This window comes from Tyto alba, unplaced genomic scaffold (assembly GCF_018691265.1).
Source record: "Tyto alba isolate M040663 unplaced genomic scaffold, T.alba_DEE_v4.0 Super-Scaffold_14, whole genome shotgun sequence".
NCBI lineage: Eukaryota > Metazoa > Chordata > Aves > Strigiformes > Tytonidae > Tyto > Tyto alba.
The window spans coordinates 55,838,604-55,859,298 of record NW_024881276.1 but is presented as its reverse complement, the minus strand read 5'-3'; the positions used below and the strand labels follow the sequence as shown (position 1 = coordinate 55,859,298).

At 47.3% G+C, this 20,695-nt stretch overlaps 1 protein-coding gene across 3 annotated transcripts in view; it reads left to right on the top strand.

The window, feature by feature from the left end:
- The window catches only part of IGSF11 (immunoglobulin superfamily member 11), a 111,181-nt gene extending 107,038 nt beyond the window's left edge, over window positions 1-4,143 (top strand). For all 3 annotated transcript variants that reach the window (XM_033005142.2, XM_042788524.1, XM_033005141.2), the window contains exons 5-7: window positions 218-340; window positions 572-722; window positions 1,417-4,143. In XM_033005142.2, coding sequence (XP_032861033.2) covers window positions 218-340; window positions 572-722; window positions 1,417-1,867 — 725 coding nt within the window. In that variant the 3' untranslated portion in view covers window positions 1,868-4,143. The remainder of the gene's footprint in view (window positions 1-217; window positions 341-571; window positions 723-1,416) is intronic.
- Window positions 4,144-20,695: the final 16,552 nt, after the last annotated feature.

Below are 20,695 nucleotides of genomic sequence, written 5' to 3'. Positions count from 1 at the left end.
TCCTTAAGACCTAATCTTGTCTGTGTGTGTGTGTGTGTCTGTGTGTGTGTGTGTGTGTGTGTGTGTGCACGCACAATGCTTCCATCTCAAGGTTATTTGCTAATTTATTTCTCTCTTAAGAGTCTCACACTGAAATTCTCTATTTGCTGTCTTTGCCTTTTCATAGTTTTCCTCAAGGGGGGGGAGGGATTTAAATCCTTCTTTTCTCTCTGACTAGACCAAGTCCAGGGCACTGTCACTCTCCGAAATATCAGCACTGTGTCCTCAGGTCTTTACCAATGTGTGGCTTCAAATGCCATTGGAACCAGCACTTGCCTTCTGGACCTGCAAGTCATTGCACGTAAGTACTTTGCCAAGGGAAGCTTGGCCACCTGCTTCTGTCTTGTGACAGTAAAGTGTGTAACCATGTTTGCTGTGAGCCACCATGTGCCTCTCTGTCAGAAGATCCTTGTGCCCTGGAATGGGGATGTTGCCTTTCTCCCCTCCCAAGCCACGGTAACTTCAAATGCTCATGGTCGGCCACAGCCCAGCCCTGATTTCTTCTCCATTCTCTGTTCAATCGCCCCCACAGCCCACCCCCGGAGTATCGGCCTGATCGCAGGAGCGGTAGCCACAGGCGCTGTTGTGCTTGTTGTTTGCATTGTGTTGGTGGCCGTGGCACTGTTTTACTGGAAAAATAAACACAAAGAAGAAGAGGAGGAGGAGATTCCCAATGAGATAAGGTAAGGGTCAGAGAAAGCTGGTGGCAGAGGACCTCTGATCACCCAGCAAAAGCAGCTGCTGGCAGGAAGGCAATCAGAAATCTCACTCTTGCTAATCCTGGGTGTGTTTCCCTGGGCCAGGGGAAGATGTCCATATATGACCAGAAAATGGAGGGAACAAAAAGAATGGTAACAACAGATTTCGTTTTCAGTATTACCTTTATTGAGAGCTTTGACTTGATGTTGTTAGCTCTGTAGGAGAGTGCTGTGGTGGGGATCCTGGCCCACAACACCAGACAGTGATAGCTGAACAGCTCTGGAGATACAGCTGTGATCATCTCTGGTGTTACAGCCACAGTGTTTCCCCCTGGTGTAGCTTCCTGCAGCTCCCCTGAGTATCAGCTTCGCTGGTTGTACAGTCATACTGACTGCCTGTGAGGTACCAGTGGCTGTGACAACCACTGATTTTTTTCCCCCCCTAGACACAGGAGCATGCGTCATTTGCGTCAGTGGTAGGCACATGGATCAATTAAAGTGCACAGAGGTGGGTCCTGCAGAAGGGGATGAGCAAACAGGCCAAGGAGCAATGCTGATTCTTGTTGGTGCTGTCCTTCACCTTGAACTGATGGTGTTGACCCCAACAGGGTGTGGCGCAGGGGGTTTTGGGCAAGTGGGGCAGCATCCTCCATGTGCCTTCACACCTTCTCCTTCCCAGGGAGGACGACCTGCCGCCCAAATGCTCCTCCGCCACAAAGACATTCCACGCCGATGCATCCTCATCGGAGAACGACACCCTCACCTCCTCCAACACCTACAACAGCCGCTACTGGAATGATCCCAAAGCCAACCACGCCACAGACTCCTTCACCCGCTTCAGCAACAGCAACGATGCCCACCAGCCCCCCTTCTCCCGCTCGGGGAGCACGAGCACCCGCCCTGTCTATGCCAATGGCGGCCACCCGTCCCCGGCTCCCCCTAAGACGCTGGTGGTGACGGCCAGCACGGCGCCGTCCCCTCAGGAGGTGATGCGGAGCAACGGCTCGGTCAGCAGGAAGCCGCGGCTGCCGCACACCCGCTCCTACGCCGTCAGCCAGGCCACGCTGGAGCGGATCGGGGCTGTCCCTGTCATGGTGCCCGCCCAGAGCCGGGCCGGCTCCCTCGTGTAGGGCCATGTCAGCGGCCAAGAGCCAAGCAAGGGGCCTCTCGTACCTGGGGGGGTGAAGAGACCCTATACTCCTTTCTGAAAGGCTGCGAGGCGGCGGAGGGGACACACACGCTTGCCTCTCCCCTCTGCCCTCCCCTCCTGAGGCTGCTGCCGGCCGGTGGGACAGCCCCGGCCGTGCCGTATCCCCTCCCCGCGGCTGTCGGGGCTCCTCGCACCGGTGGACGCCGCAGATGTGCCAAGGCTGGGGGAGCAGGGAGGTCGGGACATGCTCCTCAGCCGCTGGGCCCCAGCCGGGACGTGCTGCACCCAGCCTTGGCCTTGGGAGGGACTTTTCGTTTGTTTCCTGTTGGTTTTGTTGGGGGTTGATTTCATCCATTTGGGTCTTTCAGGGAGGTTCGGGGAGATATATATAGATATATATATATATATTATTTTTTTTTCTGTTGTTGTTGCTGTTTTATTTCCAAGAGGACGACAGCCTGCACCAGGGCAGGGAGGGGTGCTGAGGCAGGGTATGCCTCAACGTGGTGGCCCCAGCCCCCTTCCCCCTGGCCCTGGCCCCTCTGTTGGATGAGGAAGGGCGGTACGGCAGGGCCGGTTGCGAGGAGGCAGGGGCCAGGCTGGAGGGGAGAGGTGGGATCACAGCCATCAGCCCGGCCAAGGGGATGGCCGCTTGAAGGTGCGGAGTGGGTAGCTCTTGTCTTTATTTTTTTCAGTTCTTCCCTCACTCCAACAGGCACGCAAACACACACAGACGCACACAGACACAAACCCAGGTCCTCCTCAGACTAGGTGTTTTTTTAGGTGTTTTTCCTGCGCTAGCCTGGGGTGCTGCCAGAGCCCTGTTCGTGGCTGTGGAGGATGCAGATGTCTGAGCATCCTTCCCCGAGACACTCCATGCAGGGTGATGGTGGATCGTTGCTGCTGCTGCTGTAGGGCTCATGGTTGGGGTTTTTTGGGTGTTGTTGGGTTTATTCAGGAGGCAGAGAGGATCAGGGTGGTGTGGCAGAACAGCGGGCAGGTCCAAAGGCATCTACTGTCCCTGGGCTGCTCTTGTTCAGGACAAGTGGCTTCAAACCCCACAGCTTTGGTGTTTGCGTGGTGAGTTTTCCTTATCGGGCTATCCGAGTCCAGCCAGCATGGCAGGGCACGTGTTGTGCTTGGGGCCCTCACACGGAGGCATCACAGATTTAATTCCCGCTCTCCCACACGCACAGGCTTCCCAGACGCTGAGGTTGGCAGGATTCATTTTGAAACCCCATTCTTCAGAAAGAGTGAAAGCAGGGGCTTAATGGAGGGGGTAACCCTGTGGAAGCCCACATGCTATCTCCTCTCTGCCTCCCTTACTTCCGTCAGTATCCCAGGGCTGGATACTGGTGGCGTCTGCCAGTGGCTCTGCCATCTCCTCGCAGCTAGGGAGGTGGTTGTGGCTGGCACCTATCCTTTTTCTATTGCAACTAAATAGCCTTAATCAAAGCTAAGAGTTGAAACCACTGAAGGAACTTGGTGCCATTTGGAGAGCTGAACTGAGGGCTGGAACTTACCCTCCTAGAGAGCACTAGCTCAAAGGGGCTACACCTGGATGGGTGTCTCTGCCCTCCTGCATAACACCAACACTTGCACATGTAAAGGCAGTGGTCATCTTCAAAAGCACCAGAGTCCTTTCAGGTCTGCTCTTGGAAAAGCAATGTGGGGAGTCACAGGTGACTTTCCATAGCTCTCACGTTGGAAAAAGGGTCTGCTTAAGTCAACAGACTCTTCCTCATCCCCATTTTCCTTGTCCCAGCACAGCTTTACTTCCCTAGCAGTGCACAAACCTTGGGCCTTCTGCCTGAGTGGCACATTTCAACTGCAAGCACAGACTCTGAGGAAGAGGAGGGGAGAGGTGAGGGCTGGGTTCCCACATGGACACACTGGCTTTTTAGGAAGTTGGGGACTCCTAGGTAGCACTAGGTTTGAAGCTTGGCTGAGATTTTGTGCCTTCTTTGCTTAAAATAAAATAGAAAAGAAAAAGGAAAAAAACAAACAAACAAACAAACAACCTCCCTTCCTTCACCCTCTGCACCACTCCATCCAGAATGGGTGCAAACCCCCACAGCGGTATAGGGAAGTGGTTGCTCTGTGTGTGTGTGTGTACACACATTTCACTGGAGGAGACCTCTTTCCTACCTGTCTGCTCACTTTGCTGCTGGGTGGTGGGATTGATGGGGGAAGAAGAATGGCTTTAGAAAACCTAATGTGGAAGGGCAAAAAAAAAAAAAAAAAAAGAACCCAAACGAAAAACAATCAAAAGAGAAGACCAGACACATTTTCTCTGCTTTTGTAACAACCTCTGGGTGACATTTACAGGAACACTGCCCTCAGCAGGCCCCCTCCTCTACTGGGAAAGCTCTTCTGGTTCCTACCCTCCATGAGACTGTTTGTTCCTCTTTCTTTGTTCTTTCTAATTGTCTAAAATTCAATAAAACTTTATTCATATAAAAAAAAAAAAGGACTTCTTACTGCCTGCTGCTGCTTCTCCCCCATCACTACCTAATTCTGTAACTACAATGAATTTGGCTGTTAATTCTCATCCTTGACATGACTGGCAGTAAGCAGCGACTGTGCAACCAAGACCTGCATGTTATTAGGCCAGCTGGTTTGGTAGTGAACCCTGGTACTATGGCCTTGTTTTTCTCATTCATAATAGTCTGACACACTGCCCTTGAAGGTACAGTCTCCCAGTCTTGCAAGGTCTCTACTTCTCTAGACAAAGGTGAGTTTTATTTCCTGTCATTTGGTGGAGGAGATCCTTTGAGCGATGTGGGAAAAGGCTTTTGAAAATTGCCTAACTTTGATCATATATTGGTTTTTCAATCTGAAACATGGCATGTTCATTCCAGATTCAAAATCTAAGGCGGTCACCAGGAAGGTCCTCACTGACTTTCCTGGGCTTTTGAATAAGTTTAAAGGGGGGGAAACTGTCAGGAAGTTAACAAAAGTGCTGATCCCCATAGACAGAGCATGGGAGATTTCAGTGTCTGAGCATTCACACTTCCAGGGCGTAAGGGGACTGGGAAGCACAGATTTCTTAGCCTGTATCAACAGCTTCTAGCAGAAGGTTATTATTAGTTAGAGCAATCTGACGTTTTGCCAGAGATTTTGCATTTTTCTCTCTGTGTTTCATTTTCCCTGCTTCTTCTCTATAATCCCTCAGATATTATGAGAATGATTATTAAAACCAGAAACCTACAGATTCAACAGCAGTGGTAATTCTACCCTGCTGCACATGCAAGGTGTTCTCATTACTGGATATTTTTCAACACCTAGTTTAAAATAGTCCTGTAAATGTGTTCTTATCTATAGACCTTACAGTAAATGAGCTGACTGCATTGCCATTTTCAGAAGGTTGTTGTAGGAATCCTAATGTTTGCATTTTTCATCTTTTGATTGCGCAACCTTGATGTGACAATAATAGCTGCTTTGCATTTTATTCCCATGATAGCTCTGTCAGTATTCTGCTATACTATCCATTCCTTGCCACTGACTTGCCCCTTGCGTCATTCTTCTGCACATCTCTGTCTATTGATCTAGAGCAGCATTTCCTAAGATACAGGATAGTTTACCAGGTTTGTGTAGCACCTAATATGCTGGAGTTTTGGCCTGTAAATTGTGTCTAGTGAGGCGCTTCTGCAATACACATTTCTCGACAAAACCAATACCAGTTAGATGACTTGATAGTGCTCCTGAGTGACTATTTATCATTAAAAAGAAAACAAAGGTTTAAGCTATTATAGTGTAAGTGGAAGTCACTACTGAAATGCTTGAGTTTGCTGACAGCCTTCAAACCCAGCTGTGTAATAGGGATTGTCCACCACAGTGGATGCCATGGATGTTACTTTAAATGTCTGTACCTACGGTTATATCACCTTCCACCAAAGAGCTTCAGAAGGAAACTTGTTCTAGCACAAGAAATAACTGTACATATGAGTGCTGAGACAGAGAAATAACCGTGAGAGGATTCTTCACACTTTAGAAGTGAACATCTTTTTAGAGATTGGTGTAGATGAGAGCTCAATTTAAAAAAAAAGAAAATGAAATATATCGAGGGAATTTTCATGATAAATTTCTGGTTTCATCAAACACATTGGCAAGTTTTTGCAGGTTACTGGATTTCTCTTGGAAGCAATATTTTGCATCCCAGTTTCATCTACCTTAGGCATGCAAGTGACTTTCTGTGTCTTCACTCTAACTGGGATCTTCCCAGATGTAGTGCTGCTGGTTTGTGAGCAAGTGGATGAGCCTGTGTCTCTGTGTGCCAAAACCCAAGTGCACCCAAAACGGTTCAGCAGATTCTCTTAAGAGAGTCTTGAACATTTCTAAAACAGAGGGCAAGGAAAACTGAGGATGCAGGTCCCTTTCACATACTCACTTTGGAACAAACCCAACAGGCCTTCCTATTAACTCGTATGTCCTCTGTTAAAGGGAGGCCTGGAGCAGAGCTCTTCTGAGGCATCTTGATGACAGAGTTGCCCTCCTTGTGCTTTTTCCAAGTGCTGCTGGCCATCCTGCCTACAGCTTGTTCTTCTGATGCCAGCAAAACAGAGGTTACCCCATCATGCCCTTGTTACAGCTCTGCTCTCGTGAGTAAGGCAAGACGTGCTGATGAAGGGCAGGAATATGGGTGTTGAGAAAGGGAATTCAGTGTCACTGAGCTATGTCTCTCCTCCGGTGAGGAGTAGGGAAACATCAGGAACAAAGCAAAGGAGGGCACATGCAAGGCATTTCCTCAGCCTGGCCCTAGCCCAGAGCTCTTGTTGACAGCTGGTGGGCTTTTCAGAGAAAGGTTCCATTAGGTCACTTACAGAGCCGTGGAGGGGAAGTAGGTGAAAACATGTGGCAAGAGCTTTGGGCATGAATTGGCGAATAAAGTTTTTTTTTGAGGAGGAACTTGGTAGCTTTGAGACTTCCTGAGTCTAGGGCTCTGGCATATTTTATTTGATGAGATTCCATAGACAGCAACAGCTAAAAAACCCCACTTTTCCTTTCCCCGCAGTAGAGGTTCCCTTGCTTTAGAGTGCACTTCTGTTGTGTAGGAATGGGACAGTGTGCGTGGCTAAAGATCAGACTCTTCTCTAAGCCTTCTAATGCCATTTGCTGCTGGTCATTTGTTCCCAATTTCCTCCTTCCCTCCACTTCCTCTGTAACATGTTTGACTGAGAAAGTGGGTTGGCAGGAAATTTGATCTGTGTAAAAACACCCAACCAACCAACCAAAAAAAACCCAAACAAAACCAACCCCCTGAAACAAATAGTAACAAAGAAGGGAGGAGGTTAAGATGCAGCTTGCATGGTTTGTTGGCAAGTGTTTCTTTAGCACTGGATGTAGTCTGAGTCAGCTTTTGGATTTGGACTTATAAAATCATACTTGGGAAGGGATGCTGACTTTCTTCCAGTTGGTATGCTTTAATGGGAAAACTGCTGTGGTGCATGCTCACAGAGGAACACAGGCGAAGGGACCTGATACAGTAAAGGCCACATGCTCTGTAGTTTATCTTGCTTATGTTTAAACCCACTGTGTTTGGTACAGGGGCTGAGCTACACAGCCTGCCTTCCAGCTTCCTGGATCGTGTCAATAACTGTAGAATTACTCTCAGGTAGTTATTTTTCTCGGAGGACCTCAAGTCACTTTGGCAAGCTGAGTATGGCAATCAGCAAGTCGTTGTCCATGCGGACATTTGAGACGGGGAAAAGGTGTGTGATTTGGGATGCAGCAGCAGTATTTTAAGTTGTGGCGGTTTCAAAGATTGCACAGTAGCCTAGAGACTCTTTTTTAGTGCTCTGCATCACTGGTACAGCATTTCCACTCGTCATCCTCTCCCGTCTTCTTAGACTGAGTCTTGTGGCAAAGGTATGTATGCCCCTGTGTCCCACATGAAGTAGCAAAGGCAGCAGAGGCTAGAATTAGCTCAGTAGGAAAGCCAATGTGGCTGTAGACTCTCAAAGTTAAGGCATATCATTGGGGATAGAAGCTTTCACAGAAATGTGTCATGAACATCATTAGTCCTTCTTCCTTTTGGCTGTGGCTTGCTGCTAGGACAAATATGCCCAAAGCCAAAGACTACCTTTTTGTGACACAAACCACAGAAATGGGTGAACAGGGTGAACAAGTACATGGACCTCCCACCAGCTTTTCCCTGGGTGCACTTGCTCAATGGGTGCTGAGTGCAATCTGTTCCTGCTACCTGTGAACACAATCTCCACGTTCAGTTCTCTTTGCTTATCCTTCTTGTGTGTGAATGTATCCTCCACGCACTCATCCATGCTCAGGGACACCAAAAAAAGTTGAAAGCAGGCATGACTGGGAAGTGTATGGACACCCCGTACTTTTCTTCAGCCCAGTCACCTAGAGCGTTCATCCCACTTGTTTTCCATGCTAACCTGTTGTGCATCTCTCAAATCACGATGGATTTTTCTGCTCCTCCTGTCCTTCCACAAGTTGCACACTGGCCTAGAGAAAGTTGGTTACTTCTGGGAAAGTAAACAGGGAGGTTTGGGGCTATTGTCCGAAGAGCGGCTGAACACCAGGCATTTTTTCACCCTCTCCATATTTGGGTCACAAAACTCGCCTTTTTTGGTGGCTCTACGATGACATCCTCTGGAGGGATGAAGAACTACATAGGCTCCTGTTGCCCACTTGTTCAGCTTGTCTGAACCAGGCTTCACCTCTCTACTAGCTCATAGGTTGGTTTCTTTTCCTTGCGGTCCCTCAGACAATAAAGTGCTTTGTGCCTTGAGTATGAACACCTCTTCCTTTTTTTTTTCTGATACGATTATAACTTAGGATCATTATTGTGATGTCTGCTATGCTGTAGTGGGGAGGCTTGAGTGTTTTGTCTGTGTCCCAGAAGCAAATGGTTTTCACCATGGCCTGCCTTTCGCTTCCTCCTCTTGTTGTGATGGTCTGTGATTCAATGGCATGGGGAATGGGTAGGTACATGTGCAATGCTGGGGAACAGATGAGACACAAGTAGTGTGAAGAGCTGCTGCTTCCTTATTTAACTGTATCCACCAGTGCAACTGACTTCTTATGGGCTCACAACTGACCTAAATTCATCTTTCTGTCCTGCTGCTGAGGTTGAGAGGATCTGCCTGGATGAATTTTCTAGTTCCTCCACACCAGAGCAATGCTTCAGAGCTTAGGAGAGCACCCAGCAGAAGAGCTACTGCAAACTAAGTCTTATGTTTCTGCTAGCCACCTCTGGGAACCCAAGGCTTCAGTGACCTTGTGAAACCAGTGCCCATGTCCATGCTCAGTAATGGGCACAGATAAGTTACAACATCAAGGACGTCTAGAGTTTGGGTTCAGATATGAAAGCAAAGTACTTGCTCACACAAGTCTGGTGAGGCTTTGATGCGAAAGGCAAGGTGATTATATGAAAACCTCCCAAGTTTGATATTCTTTTCAGCTACATGTGGATGGGAAATAGGAAACATGACCCTAATAGATTTTGGATGTAACCAAGACTCCAAAGCTTTCCCCTTTATACAGAACCATCTCCAGCCCCAAGCAACGGGCTCCTGGGATATTAGAACTCAGAGCTTGGTTCCAGATCTGTGTTTGTGAAAAGCTGGTCTATGAAGTTGTCCAATCCACAGTTCTAAGCCAGATACTCCACTAACACTGCTTGCCTTTGAAATGAAGCTTATAATCAAGATTTCTGTGTCATGCCCTCATTTATATTCTTGTCCGTCAAGTAAAGAACATACAGCCCATGAGGCTTTTCTGGTAGCCTTTCAGCTGAGCTTTAATATTAACATTGTGCCCCCATTTCTCCCCAGCACACACCAGACACATGGTAAGTCTAACCTTTCTTTCAACTGACACGAAGTTCCTTGTCCACTGGCTGGGAGGGAACTGGAGTGCCTGATGCCTGTGCCATATTTCTGAGCATGGAGCTCAAGGTCTGCATTAAAACTGATCAAACCAGTCTTTGCCAGTTTTAAATGATCTTTGTTGGCCACGGAGGATTCTCAGGCTGTAGATTTTTGGTTTGTTTTCTTTTACAAAGGTTTTTGGAAGTTATCAGTGACTGACTGTCTTGTAGATGTAATGGCCATGCATCTTTGCACCGTATTTTAGTTCTCATAAACTTAAGTCTCAGAGTTATAGTTGTGTTATTCAGAGATATTAAATCCGTTGCTTGTTAGAGTAAAACACAGAGGAAAGGGGACAGCCCTCACACAAATGCAACTGCTACACAAGGTAGTAGTGGGAGAGAACAGGTACTAGGTGCTAGGTTGTTTATAACGTGGTGGCTATGATTCTTCCCAAGGCACTAATTTCTTGTAGCTCCTTTTCATTGTTCATTTAAAGCTTCCAGTGGTGTTTCTGCTGCTAAGATATACTTAATAAACAGGAAGAGTATCCCTTTTCATACTAACAGATTACCTTTAACACTTCCTACTGTCAATGCTATTGATGCCCCTGGAAATGGCTCCACTCCTGCATTTCCCCCCCTTCCCCCCCTTCCCCCCCCCCCCCCCAACTTTATCAACAATAGGAACAGGGACAAAATGAAACTGTGATGTGACTTAGAGAAGTAAAGAGAAACCTCTGTTGCCTTGTCTCCATCTGAGAGTAGCACACAATGAAATGGAGTTGTTAAGCTGAATGAGTTAGCTTGGGGCAAAGCCTGATGTGTTCGTGTGTCTATTTGGGGCTGAGAGCAGTGCAGTTCAATTTAGGTGAAATGAATTAAGGCAGTATTAAGTTAACTTGCAGCAAGGGTATTCACCCACAGAATCCACCCTGATGTATTGAACACTGGTTTACAGGCCAGCTGGTATTGAAGCCATAAAGCATCTTCTTATAGTGAAGCCAAGTTATATTCACCAGCCAATCACATCTCAGCCACTAAGGAGTTAAATTCAAACTCCTTTTTGAGCTTAAATAATAGTGTTCTTTAAATAATTCTTTACTTTGATTTATATCCTTTAAGGGAAGGAAATTATTCAAGAGGATAGAAAAAAAGCACATTAAATGAAGACAAATACATTGGGCACTTGTGATCCAGCAAACATGCTGCTGGAGTATTAGTCAGACGTGGGTTTCACTCCCAGCTTGTCATTGACTTGCTGCATGACCTGAGGTAAGTAAGGAGGCAAACACCCATCCTGGGGGGCCACAGCTGGATGCCTGGAGTGCATGCCAGAGACAGACCCGTTGGTTAATCTGAACACAGGAGCCTGAGAGTGAAAATATTAGCTTTGGTCTCGCTGAAACTTTTGTTCCCCACCTGGAAAATTGATATAATCATAAAGAACAGTCTTGAGAATGACTTCAAAAAAATCATCTAATCTACACACGCATGCATGCGCACACGTGTGCACACAACCCCCACAGGGTCTGACCCAAGAGGTTCAACTATATTTAAGCTGTTGCTGAAAGATGGTTAACTTGCTCTTAAAGATCACTGCTCAGAGAGTCCACAGTTTTACTAGGCACAGGGATAAAAGGGAATGCTTCCAATATTGGTTCTGACTGACTGCCTTATAAGAGTTTTATTTTTTAAGGTTAATTTCCATATTTCTTCATATGCACATTGCCAGCCCTGGGTGTTAACTTTGCCAGATGCTACAGAGAGGGTATGCTAGGAATATACAGATCTCTGTACTTCTCATTAATTTACTTGTAACCAGAGACTAGACTTTTCCTTAGTGCTAACTTGTGTTTTCAAGACTGCCTAGTTCTTTCATTTCTCTCCGTTGGTGTTGCAGCCCTTCAAAGTAGGTGACCATCCACATTCAAACTAGCTCTTAAGAGATGCAAGAAGCAATTTAATTCAGCTCCAGTCACCTTTGGCAAACCTTGTGGCTTCATCCAGTGGACAGGAAAGCCATGGGGGACTGGTTTTATTTAACATCAAGTAAACTCAATCCCAGGGGTGTTCCCTGAGCACAACAGAGCTGTGTATAACCTCCACAGCCAGAGCTGGGTTCAGCATACACCTGGCTAGCAGTCTTACTGCTTCCAGCTATGGCTGGAGCTGTGGTCTCACAGCTAACCCCATAGCCTTCCTCAGACGGTGAAAGGATAAATAATTTTTGCTGATTGGACCAAAAAAAAAAAAAAGGGAGAACTGGGTTTCATGTTTCTGGTGCTCCTTGTAGGAAATGGACAGCTTTAGTTGACATGTTGCGTGGCCTTGAAACAGGGACCATCCAGCTGTGTCTTCCTCCGTGCTGTCCCTCCTCATATCCCTCATCCCCAAGCCAAGGCCCAAAGGCACAGTGTCCTACCCCCTCAGCCTCCCGCTCTCAGATCTAGGCCCCTCTGGCTTTCTCCAACTCTGTCTTCCATCCACATATCCTCTCAGCTTTTCCCTCCCTTGGTGTTTGCCTCAGAGAGGACTTTTCTTATGTCCCCTGCCTCTGCTTTGCCTCTCCTACTGCTGACAAGTCTGTTCCCTCTCTGTGGACTCTGCCATTCCTTCTCTTCCAATCCCTCCCCCTTTCTTATCCCTGTCCCGTACCCTCTTCAGTCCTGTCTCCACAGTCCATGGGGCTGAAGCCTCTCATCCAGTTTCTTTTTCCTCACTCTCTAGCTTTCAACCCTGTGAGCTTTCTCTCACCCTTCCTTCCTCTGTTCATCCATCTTCTGCCTCCTCCCAATTATCTCCATCTCTCCCGATTTTCCCAAATTTGTGATGAGGCCCAGTTAGCCCCAGTGTGTTCTGAGGGAATTCAGGAGGCTGGCTGGCAGGTTGTAGAGATGGTAAGTCCAATGATTTCACCAGCACCCAAAGACTTCATTCCACCATCTCTTAAGAGAATGACTCAGTCTTGTTCATTCCTCTGTAAATCAGTGGTGATGGCAGCACACCTCATAGTGAAAATAGTGCCTGTGTAATAGGCAGCTACTTATCTCTTGATGTTTGCCCTGCCTTCAAGGTGCAGAGCTTCTGTACAAATGCTGATAACCACCCCCGGTGTCCCAACTGATGAGAGAATCTACATCCAAATTTCCCTACCCTTCCTCTAGGGAGATGTAAATGGAGATATAAACAGCCTTCGTGTCACCTGTCATTCATCAAGGATAGTAGATAAAAGGAGGAATGAAAACAGCCAGCCCTGCTCCTGATCTCCCCTGCCAGCAGGCTTAGCAAAGAGGTCAGGCGGGTGGTGGAGACGAGTTGCCCTTGTGAGCTGGTACAGGGTGTCGTTGCTAGACGAACAGTGTGAGCGGTGCTGGCAGCAGCTGTGTTTGGAAGAAGCCAGGCATGATACTATGTGGACAGACTGTACTATGTGAATGCCTTGTAGACAGAGGGCTTTGGTCTCCGGGACTGCCAAGGTAGCAGCTTTAACCATCAACATGTACTGTTATTGAAAAGTATCAAAACCAGAGATTGCTCTTCAGCTGCCAGGTGGAGCCTGCAGTTAGATAAAAAAAAACAAAAACAAAAAACAAACCACAAAGAACAAACCACCCCCCCAAAACAAAACAAAACAAAACAAAACAACAACAACAACAAAAACAAAAAAACAAAAACAAAAAAACAACCCAAAGCCAAACAAATTCTGGACAGAAGATAAATCTCAGTGACAGGGAATAGAGAGCACAGAGTCGTCATTTTTAATAGACTTTTTTTTTTTTTTTTTTTTTTTTTTTTTTTTTTTTTTTTTTTCCTCCAGATCATGATTGCACTTAAAACCTTTAAAAAAAAATGACCATTTCTTTCAGGGTCACCTCTGCCCTGGCCCGGCTACTGTGGCGCTCGGGCACCAGAGCTGGGGCCAGAGCCCACCCGTGGGCCGGCCAGGAGCTGCCGGGGCCGGGGCTGGGAGCCGGGAGCTGGGAACCAGGACTGAGAGCCGGGAGCTGGGGCTGGGAGCCAGGGTTGGGGCTGGGAGCCGGGAGCTGGGATCCGGGAGCTGGGAGCTGGGTCTGGGGGCCGGGAGCCGGGGCTGGGAGCCGGGAGCCGGGGCTGGGAGACAGGAGCTGGGTCTGGGAGCTGGGTCTGGGAGCTGAGAGCCGGAGCTGGGAGATGGGAGATGGGAGCTGGGTCTGGGAGCTGGGAGCCGGAGCTGGGAGATGGGAGATGGGATCTGGGTCTGGGAGCTGGGAGCTGGGTCTGGGGGCCGGGAGCCGGGGCTGGGAGCCGGGAGCTGGGGCTGGGAGCTGGGAGCTGGGTCTGGGAACTGGGGCTGGGAGATGGGAGCTGGGGCTGGGAACTGGGGCTGGGAACCAGGACTGAGAGCCAGGAGCCGGGGCTGGGAGCCGGGAGCCGGGGCTGGGATCTGGGATCTGGGTCTGGGAGCCGGGAGCCGGGGCTGGGAGCTGGGTCTGGGAGCTGGGAGCCGGGGCTGGGAGCCGGGAGCTGGGGCTGGGAGCCGGGGCTGGGAACCAGGACTGGGGGCCGGGAGCCGGGGCTGGGAGCCGGGAGCCGGGGCTGGGATCTGGGATCTGGGTCTGGGAGCCGGGAGCCGGGGCTGGGAGCTGGGTCTGGGAGCTGGGAGCTGGCTCTGGGGGCCGGGAGCCGGGGCTGGGAGCCGGGAGCTGGGGCTGGGAGCCGGGGCTGGGAACCAGGACTGGGAGCCGGGAGCTGGGGCTGGGAGCCAGGAGCCGGGGCTGGGATCTGGGATCTGGGTCTGGGAGCTGGGAGCTGGGTCTGTGAGCTGGGAGCTGGGAGCTGGCTCTGGGGGCCGGGAGCCGGGGCTGGGAGCCGGGAGCGGAGTCTGGGAGCTGGGAGCTGGGAGCTGGCTCTGGGGGCTGGGAGCCGGGGCTGGGAGCCGGGAGCTGGGGCTGAGAGCCGGGGCTGGGAACCAGGACTGGGAGCCGGGAGCCGGGGCTGGGATCTGGGATCTGGGTCTGGGAGGCGGGAACTGGGGCTGGGAGCTGGCGCTGGGAGCCGGGAGCTGGGAGCCGGGACTGGGAGCTGGCGGCTCGCTGGCAGGGACCGTCGGGGGGCAGCAGCACCAAACTCTTCAGCATCTGCGCTCCAAGAAATCTTCCAGTGTGCTCCTGACTGACAGGCTTTTGCACCTAATCTTCAGGACCCGGCTTCTTTCCAAATCCCGGTCGCATCGGGCTGCGTGGCGGTGACACTTTAACATGCAGCATATGCATCTCATTTCCCTATTCACTGGGCTATTTGTAAACCTAATTTAAGTGAAATCTCTCCCTACTCTTATCGTTTTACATGGCTCCGGAGGAAAAAGTGGGAGGGGAAGAATAAAATCAAGAGAGTTACCAGCAATGCACCTTTTTCTCTTCCCTTTCTAGTACAATAGCTTTGTAATCATTCATTTGCTGTGTAGGAAGGACCTGGCACTCTTCATTTATGTAACCTTGGGTGCAACCTTCATGTCTTCCAAGGCCAATGACAGAGAGGAAAAATCCTCTAGGTATCCTGGAAAGGTGTAAAGGAGACTGGGTGGCAGATGCACTTCTAGCTGGGATCTATCCCCCTCCAGCTTTCACTGGGAGAAGGGACTGTCTGCGTGAGGGGCTGTGCTGTGCTGCTCCAGGGCTGGGGTGGCAGCAGGCAATAGGCAGAGAGAAGCAGTGGGATTTTGAGTGAGTGCACAATTTCTTCCAAGTTATTAAAAAATGTCATGTGTTTTGTTAGTGGATTAGTTTGGTTAGTTTGCTTTTGACAAGACTCACAGCTATGACCCCCCTCAAGGTGTCTCAGCAAGCAAAAAAAATGAAATTTGATTAAATTTTAGAGTTAGAAAGGTATATTATTTTACCTCCATAAATTCCTACCAAAGTAGTTTTAACCAGCTACAGGCTTTCCCCTCTCATTCGTCCCTGATGCGATGCAGCTTTGCTGTTTGCTGTTTAACAGCTGCTGCTGCAAACCAAAAGGGGGGTTTCATCTCCATCCTAGGTGAAGTACTGCTTATTTTTTTTTCTTTGTTTGTTTGTTTCTTATCATGATAAAAGTGGTAGGAACTTTTAGAGATAGAAAAAGGCCATGGCAGTTGTTCCAAGGTGTTTAGAGTCTGCTCTCCTGAAGATGCAAGAAGACTGGCAGTCAGATGAATGAGCAAGTGCATTTCATGTGTGCCTTTGTAGTTTCCTATTCCGTAGTGTCTGTGTGTTTGGAGGAGCAGAGGAATGCTGGATTTGCTCACAAGCATTTGAGAGGAGACCCTGGAAAGCCAAATCCTATGTAAGAAGAGATTTGGAGCATGGCAAAAATGGCTTCACAGAAGGGATCAGGGATGCATCTTTGGTCGCAGGACCCTTTTGGAAGAGGTGAGTAGTTTTTCAATAAGCTTCAGTAAAGGTGCTACTAGAAAACTAAGTGAAGAAGCAGGTGCAGAGAAGTGGGTGGAAGACGACTTGTCGAGGTGAGGGCAAAATGCTTCAAATGGACTGCAAAGGGGAAATAGAACTGGTAAAGGAAGGACTTGGTGTTTTGAACAAAAGGTGTTGGGGAGGATAATGGCAACAGTGCCTTGAATAGATTGGGGCTGAACAAGTTACGTGGTCAAAGCTCAAGGTAATACAGGTCTAGAGAAGGTTTTGTTATCTTGTGTACATGCTGCAGGCTCTGTAACAGGGCTTTTCTTGTACAAAGCATACAAATACCTTTCAAATGGCAGCTTGGAGACATGTATAACTATTATTCAGCCTGTACTAGACCTCCTTCAAAACTGTCTGGCAAAAAAAAGAAAGATGGTAAAAGGTTCATATGAAATTTCTGTGAAATATTTTCACAGCAAATGTCTGCTTTTCATGGAAACAATAGAAATATTTTTCATCACAAAATGAAAAGCTTTCAGGTTTGGCAGTTGTTTACTGGGTTTGGGTATTTTTTTCTTTTTCCTCCCTCCTCTGACCACCTTGTTTTGTTTCTTCTGGCTTTGAGTTTCTCAACATAAAGTCAACATTTTCTCCAGCTGGGGACATTTACTATTCTCTCCTAGCTGCCAATTAATTTATCTGAAGTCTCAACTGAGAAGGCCTTTGGACTTGCTCCTTGTAGCTATTTCATGATGAAGAACCAATTCAAGCCTCAGAAATAAGAAAAGAAGCCTTACAATTAGCCATGTTGCATCAGCCTATGAAATCTCTTCCTAAGGATACACCAGTGGTGCTGAGGCACACACATAGCCCCTGTTGTTACCTGCCTGATATTTTCAAGTTGTTGCTGCTCTGACGTGCTGCTGATGGAGAAGCAGGACCAGCAAATGCAGCTGGGTGGCTCTTCAGAGCCCCTGTGTGAGTAGCAGCTGGATTTGGCAGTACTGGAAGCAGCAGGGACTGCAGCACAGTGATCTGATGTGAAGAACATCTGCTGGAGACAGATAACAGGACGAGAGAAGCCTGCAGGCTTCTTGAACGGTAACTCAAACTTCAAACTAGCGTTTACAACACATTATGTTCTACTTCATCTACTTTCTTCTCTAGAGAGGTGAAGGATGCTTACAAACACTCTGGAAACACGCTGAATGGATTAACCTGCTGGAAAGCAGGTTGGCAAGAAGGAGGTAGGTCTGGATGTGTCTCAAAACTCACCCATGTTACTTCATTATGAGCATGCTGAGTAAGGAGAAAGCATCCATCTTTCTTGCGTAACAGTAGAACAGATGTCCTTGTGTTACACAAGGAGATGCTGCACTGTAGATGTAGCTGTCTTCCCAATTACGTCTGGTGGTCACCCTTCAGGGAAGAGTGAGGACATCAAGTCTGACACTTCACAACCATCCAGCAGAGTATTCCCATCCTGCCTTTACACAGAAGAATTTCAACTGGGAGTCGTTTAGTTCCTTTTCTAGCCTGTTGTGGTGGTGTGGACAGCTTAACCCACGCAGTTAGATTGAATAGGCTGATTCCTACCAGGGCTAAGTGAACAGACGGAAAAATTCACTGTGAATATTGGCTCATATTTGAAAGTGAATTTTCATTCAGAACAGAGACACATCCACATGACTGCTGCAGCTAAACCAACCAAGCATTGAATTGAGGCTATTCATAACAAACTGTCCATGAATGGCCTGCAGGGCAAAAACTATCTGCAGGAGAAATTCATGGGCAATTTTGACTAATGAATGAATTTGGGAATTTGGCTTTCAGTTTGCAGACAGTTCACAAATAGAAAAAAAAAAAAAAAAACAAAAAAACAAACATATGAAACATTGAATAAATGATTTATAGTGAAATATTTGTTCAGCTCTAATCTCTGTAACGTGTATAGTTTATGGTGTTAGAAAGCACTTTAGGATTAGCTGTGGGAGCTATATGTCAAAGAATAGTCTGTGAAAAACCATTCCTTTCTGAACAACTGTATGGAGAAGTGTTTATGTCACCTGCTACAGAGGGAGCCTAGTAAAGGGCTTGTGCTTGGGAAAGAACTGTTGGATTCCAGCAGTGCTCTTGGACTCTTTGGAGCAGGAATTAAGGCTTGAAATTAGCCTCTTTGTTGACTGTAGTAACTGGAGACAAAAAGGGTGAATACTAGGGCTAATGTATGGGAAGGTTTGGCAACCATTTGAGAGAGTCATTTCACTTCTGCAATGATATTCACCGAGAGACTGAGCTGTGATCGATTTTCACCAAGGCTGCAAGAAACATAACTCAAGCCTTGTTATATAACAAGGGTATTTATATATTCAAGGTGCTAAATGTTCATCTGCCTGGAAGCGCCTTGCAGCTAGGCACAGCATGCCTTTATGCCTCTATTCCATAGCATTTTACATGGTGCTAATACTAACAAGTCCTCCTGAGAAAACAGTAACTACACCTTGAGTGAATATACTTTCAGGTTCATGTGGAAATGTTCCTAACTCTTTGGTGGCCATCTAGATGTGCTGTTCCAAGCTGCATTGCCCCACTTTAAGCCTAGCTTGTCTCTTCTGTGCATGCCCTCTCCTACTGCAGGGTCATTTTGTCTGGTTCCTACTCATATATCCAAATGCTTATGAGCAGCCTTGAGTGCCTGTTTTCCCTGGAAAGTAGTAGGGAATGTGACCACTTCGATGCTTATACATGACACAGGCAACAGAAACTGTTCCATACCATTCCTTTGCAGCAGCAGGAACTGGCTTCGCTTTGGCAAAGCTGAAAGTGGAGCTGACTTCTGAAGCTCATCCGACACTGAATCCAAGGAAAGGAGCCAACACTGAGTCCAAGGTGACTCAGAAAATGATGGCCCGGAATGAAACTGAAAATATTCCTGTTCTGTGTTGGGAACCCTGAATAGCACTTCGGCTCGCACTCTTAAATGGTACAATGAAGAGCTTTTTTCAAAGCCCTCCCCCTGCTTTTGCTCTTTTCCCCCAAATTCCCTGAAAGCTTCTAAGCGGAGACCAGCTGGGAGGAGATACATGCTGCACATAGCCATCGTGTGACAGAAAGCTATAGGAGCAGCTTGCCTGTGAGTGCAGTGGAGATTAATAACAAATATGGCATGACATTTCATTACGAGTGTCTACAGGGAGTAAACTGCATTGTATGGACTCTGGTTTGTGCTGCTCCTCAGTTTCTCACAATATTATCAAAGATGGATCTCAACCTTCCTTCCCTTACAATCCCTGGCCACAGCTGTCCCCATGTCCCAGTTCTGTTATTATTTCCTGCTCACTCTTCCACCTCTTCACCTACCCACCGTGGCTCACTTGCTGTATCTCCTCCCTGGCTGGCTCCAGATGCCAGATTCATGCAAGGGTTAACTAATCCAGCATGTTCCATAGCAGACTTGTTTATGATAGCAGCAGAAATGGAAAGAGACAGCAAGAGCAAAGGTACATTGGCTCATACTCTTGTTCATTTTTGCTTTTAGTAATGTTGATGTTTCAGGAAATAAATGACCCAGATTGGACTATGAAGACATTTCCAAATGCATAAAGATTTTAAAGCATTACAAGGCATTTGACTTTAGAACAATTACTGTTGAATTCTATTAATTCTGTGGCATGTTTCAGATGTCAAAAAAAGATAACTTACAGCAATGATATTTTGGTACAAACCATGCATAGCAAAGCAACTTTCCTGGAAGTGCCCATCTTGCAAACATTTTGCTTCCAATTCTGAGTCATCTAGAGGAATAGGGACTGGAGAAAACTATCCTGTAGCCACAATGGAGAATTCTTAAATTAAGTATGATCTTAATAACATTGTTCTGTATTTTTATGACTCACATTCATTATTGTAAATCTATGTTTTTAAGTGAATGTATCCTTTCATCCTTAAATCTTATCTGGTGATAAAGCACATTTCTGAATAATACGGCACACATTCAGACACTGCAGTCTTTCAGGGCTGTTTTGTCATTATTTAAGCTTGGGCTGCAAACCCTTGTTTCATCTACTGTCCGGTGTGTGGCACTGTTAAGTCATAGGGAAGTCCACCTTTGTGCTACAAGGAGCAGAGCCTAGGCAGGCAGTACAGGCTATTGCATTTTGAAGAGGCAAGAATTACCATGAACGTCTTTGGGAAGCAACAAAAGCGTAATAGCAGAGAAATCAAAATAAAATAATCCAGTGGAAACCTGATGCTGATTTAGGATCAGTAGAAATGTAGTGAACCCAAACACCCTTTTGCAAAAGTATGTGGGCATGCCTTTTTAGATTTTTTTTCCCCCTTGAGCACATTTAGGTTGATTAGCCCCCAGAAAAGAAGGCTTGAAGGGGGAAGGTGGTAACAGTCTAAGTATATACATGGTATATAAAAGACTGCTGCAAGGAAAAGACAATGAACTGTTCTTCTCATCCATGGTGGATAGGACAAGAAATAATTGACTTAAATTGCAGCAAGGAAGATTCAGGCTAGAAATAAAATGGCCATGGTAGTGAAGGACCAAAACGTATTGCCTGGGGAGAACGTGGAGACTCCA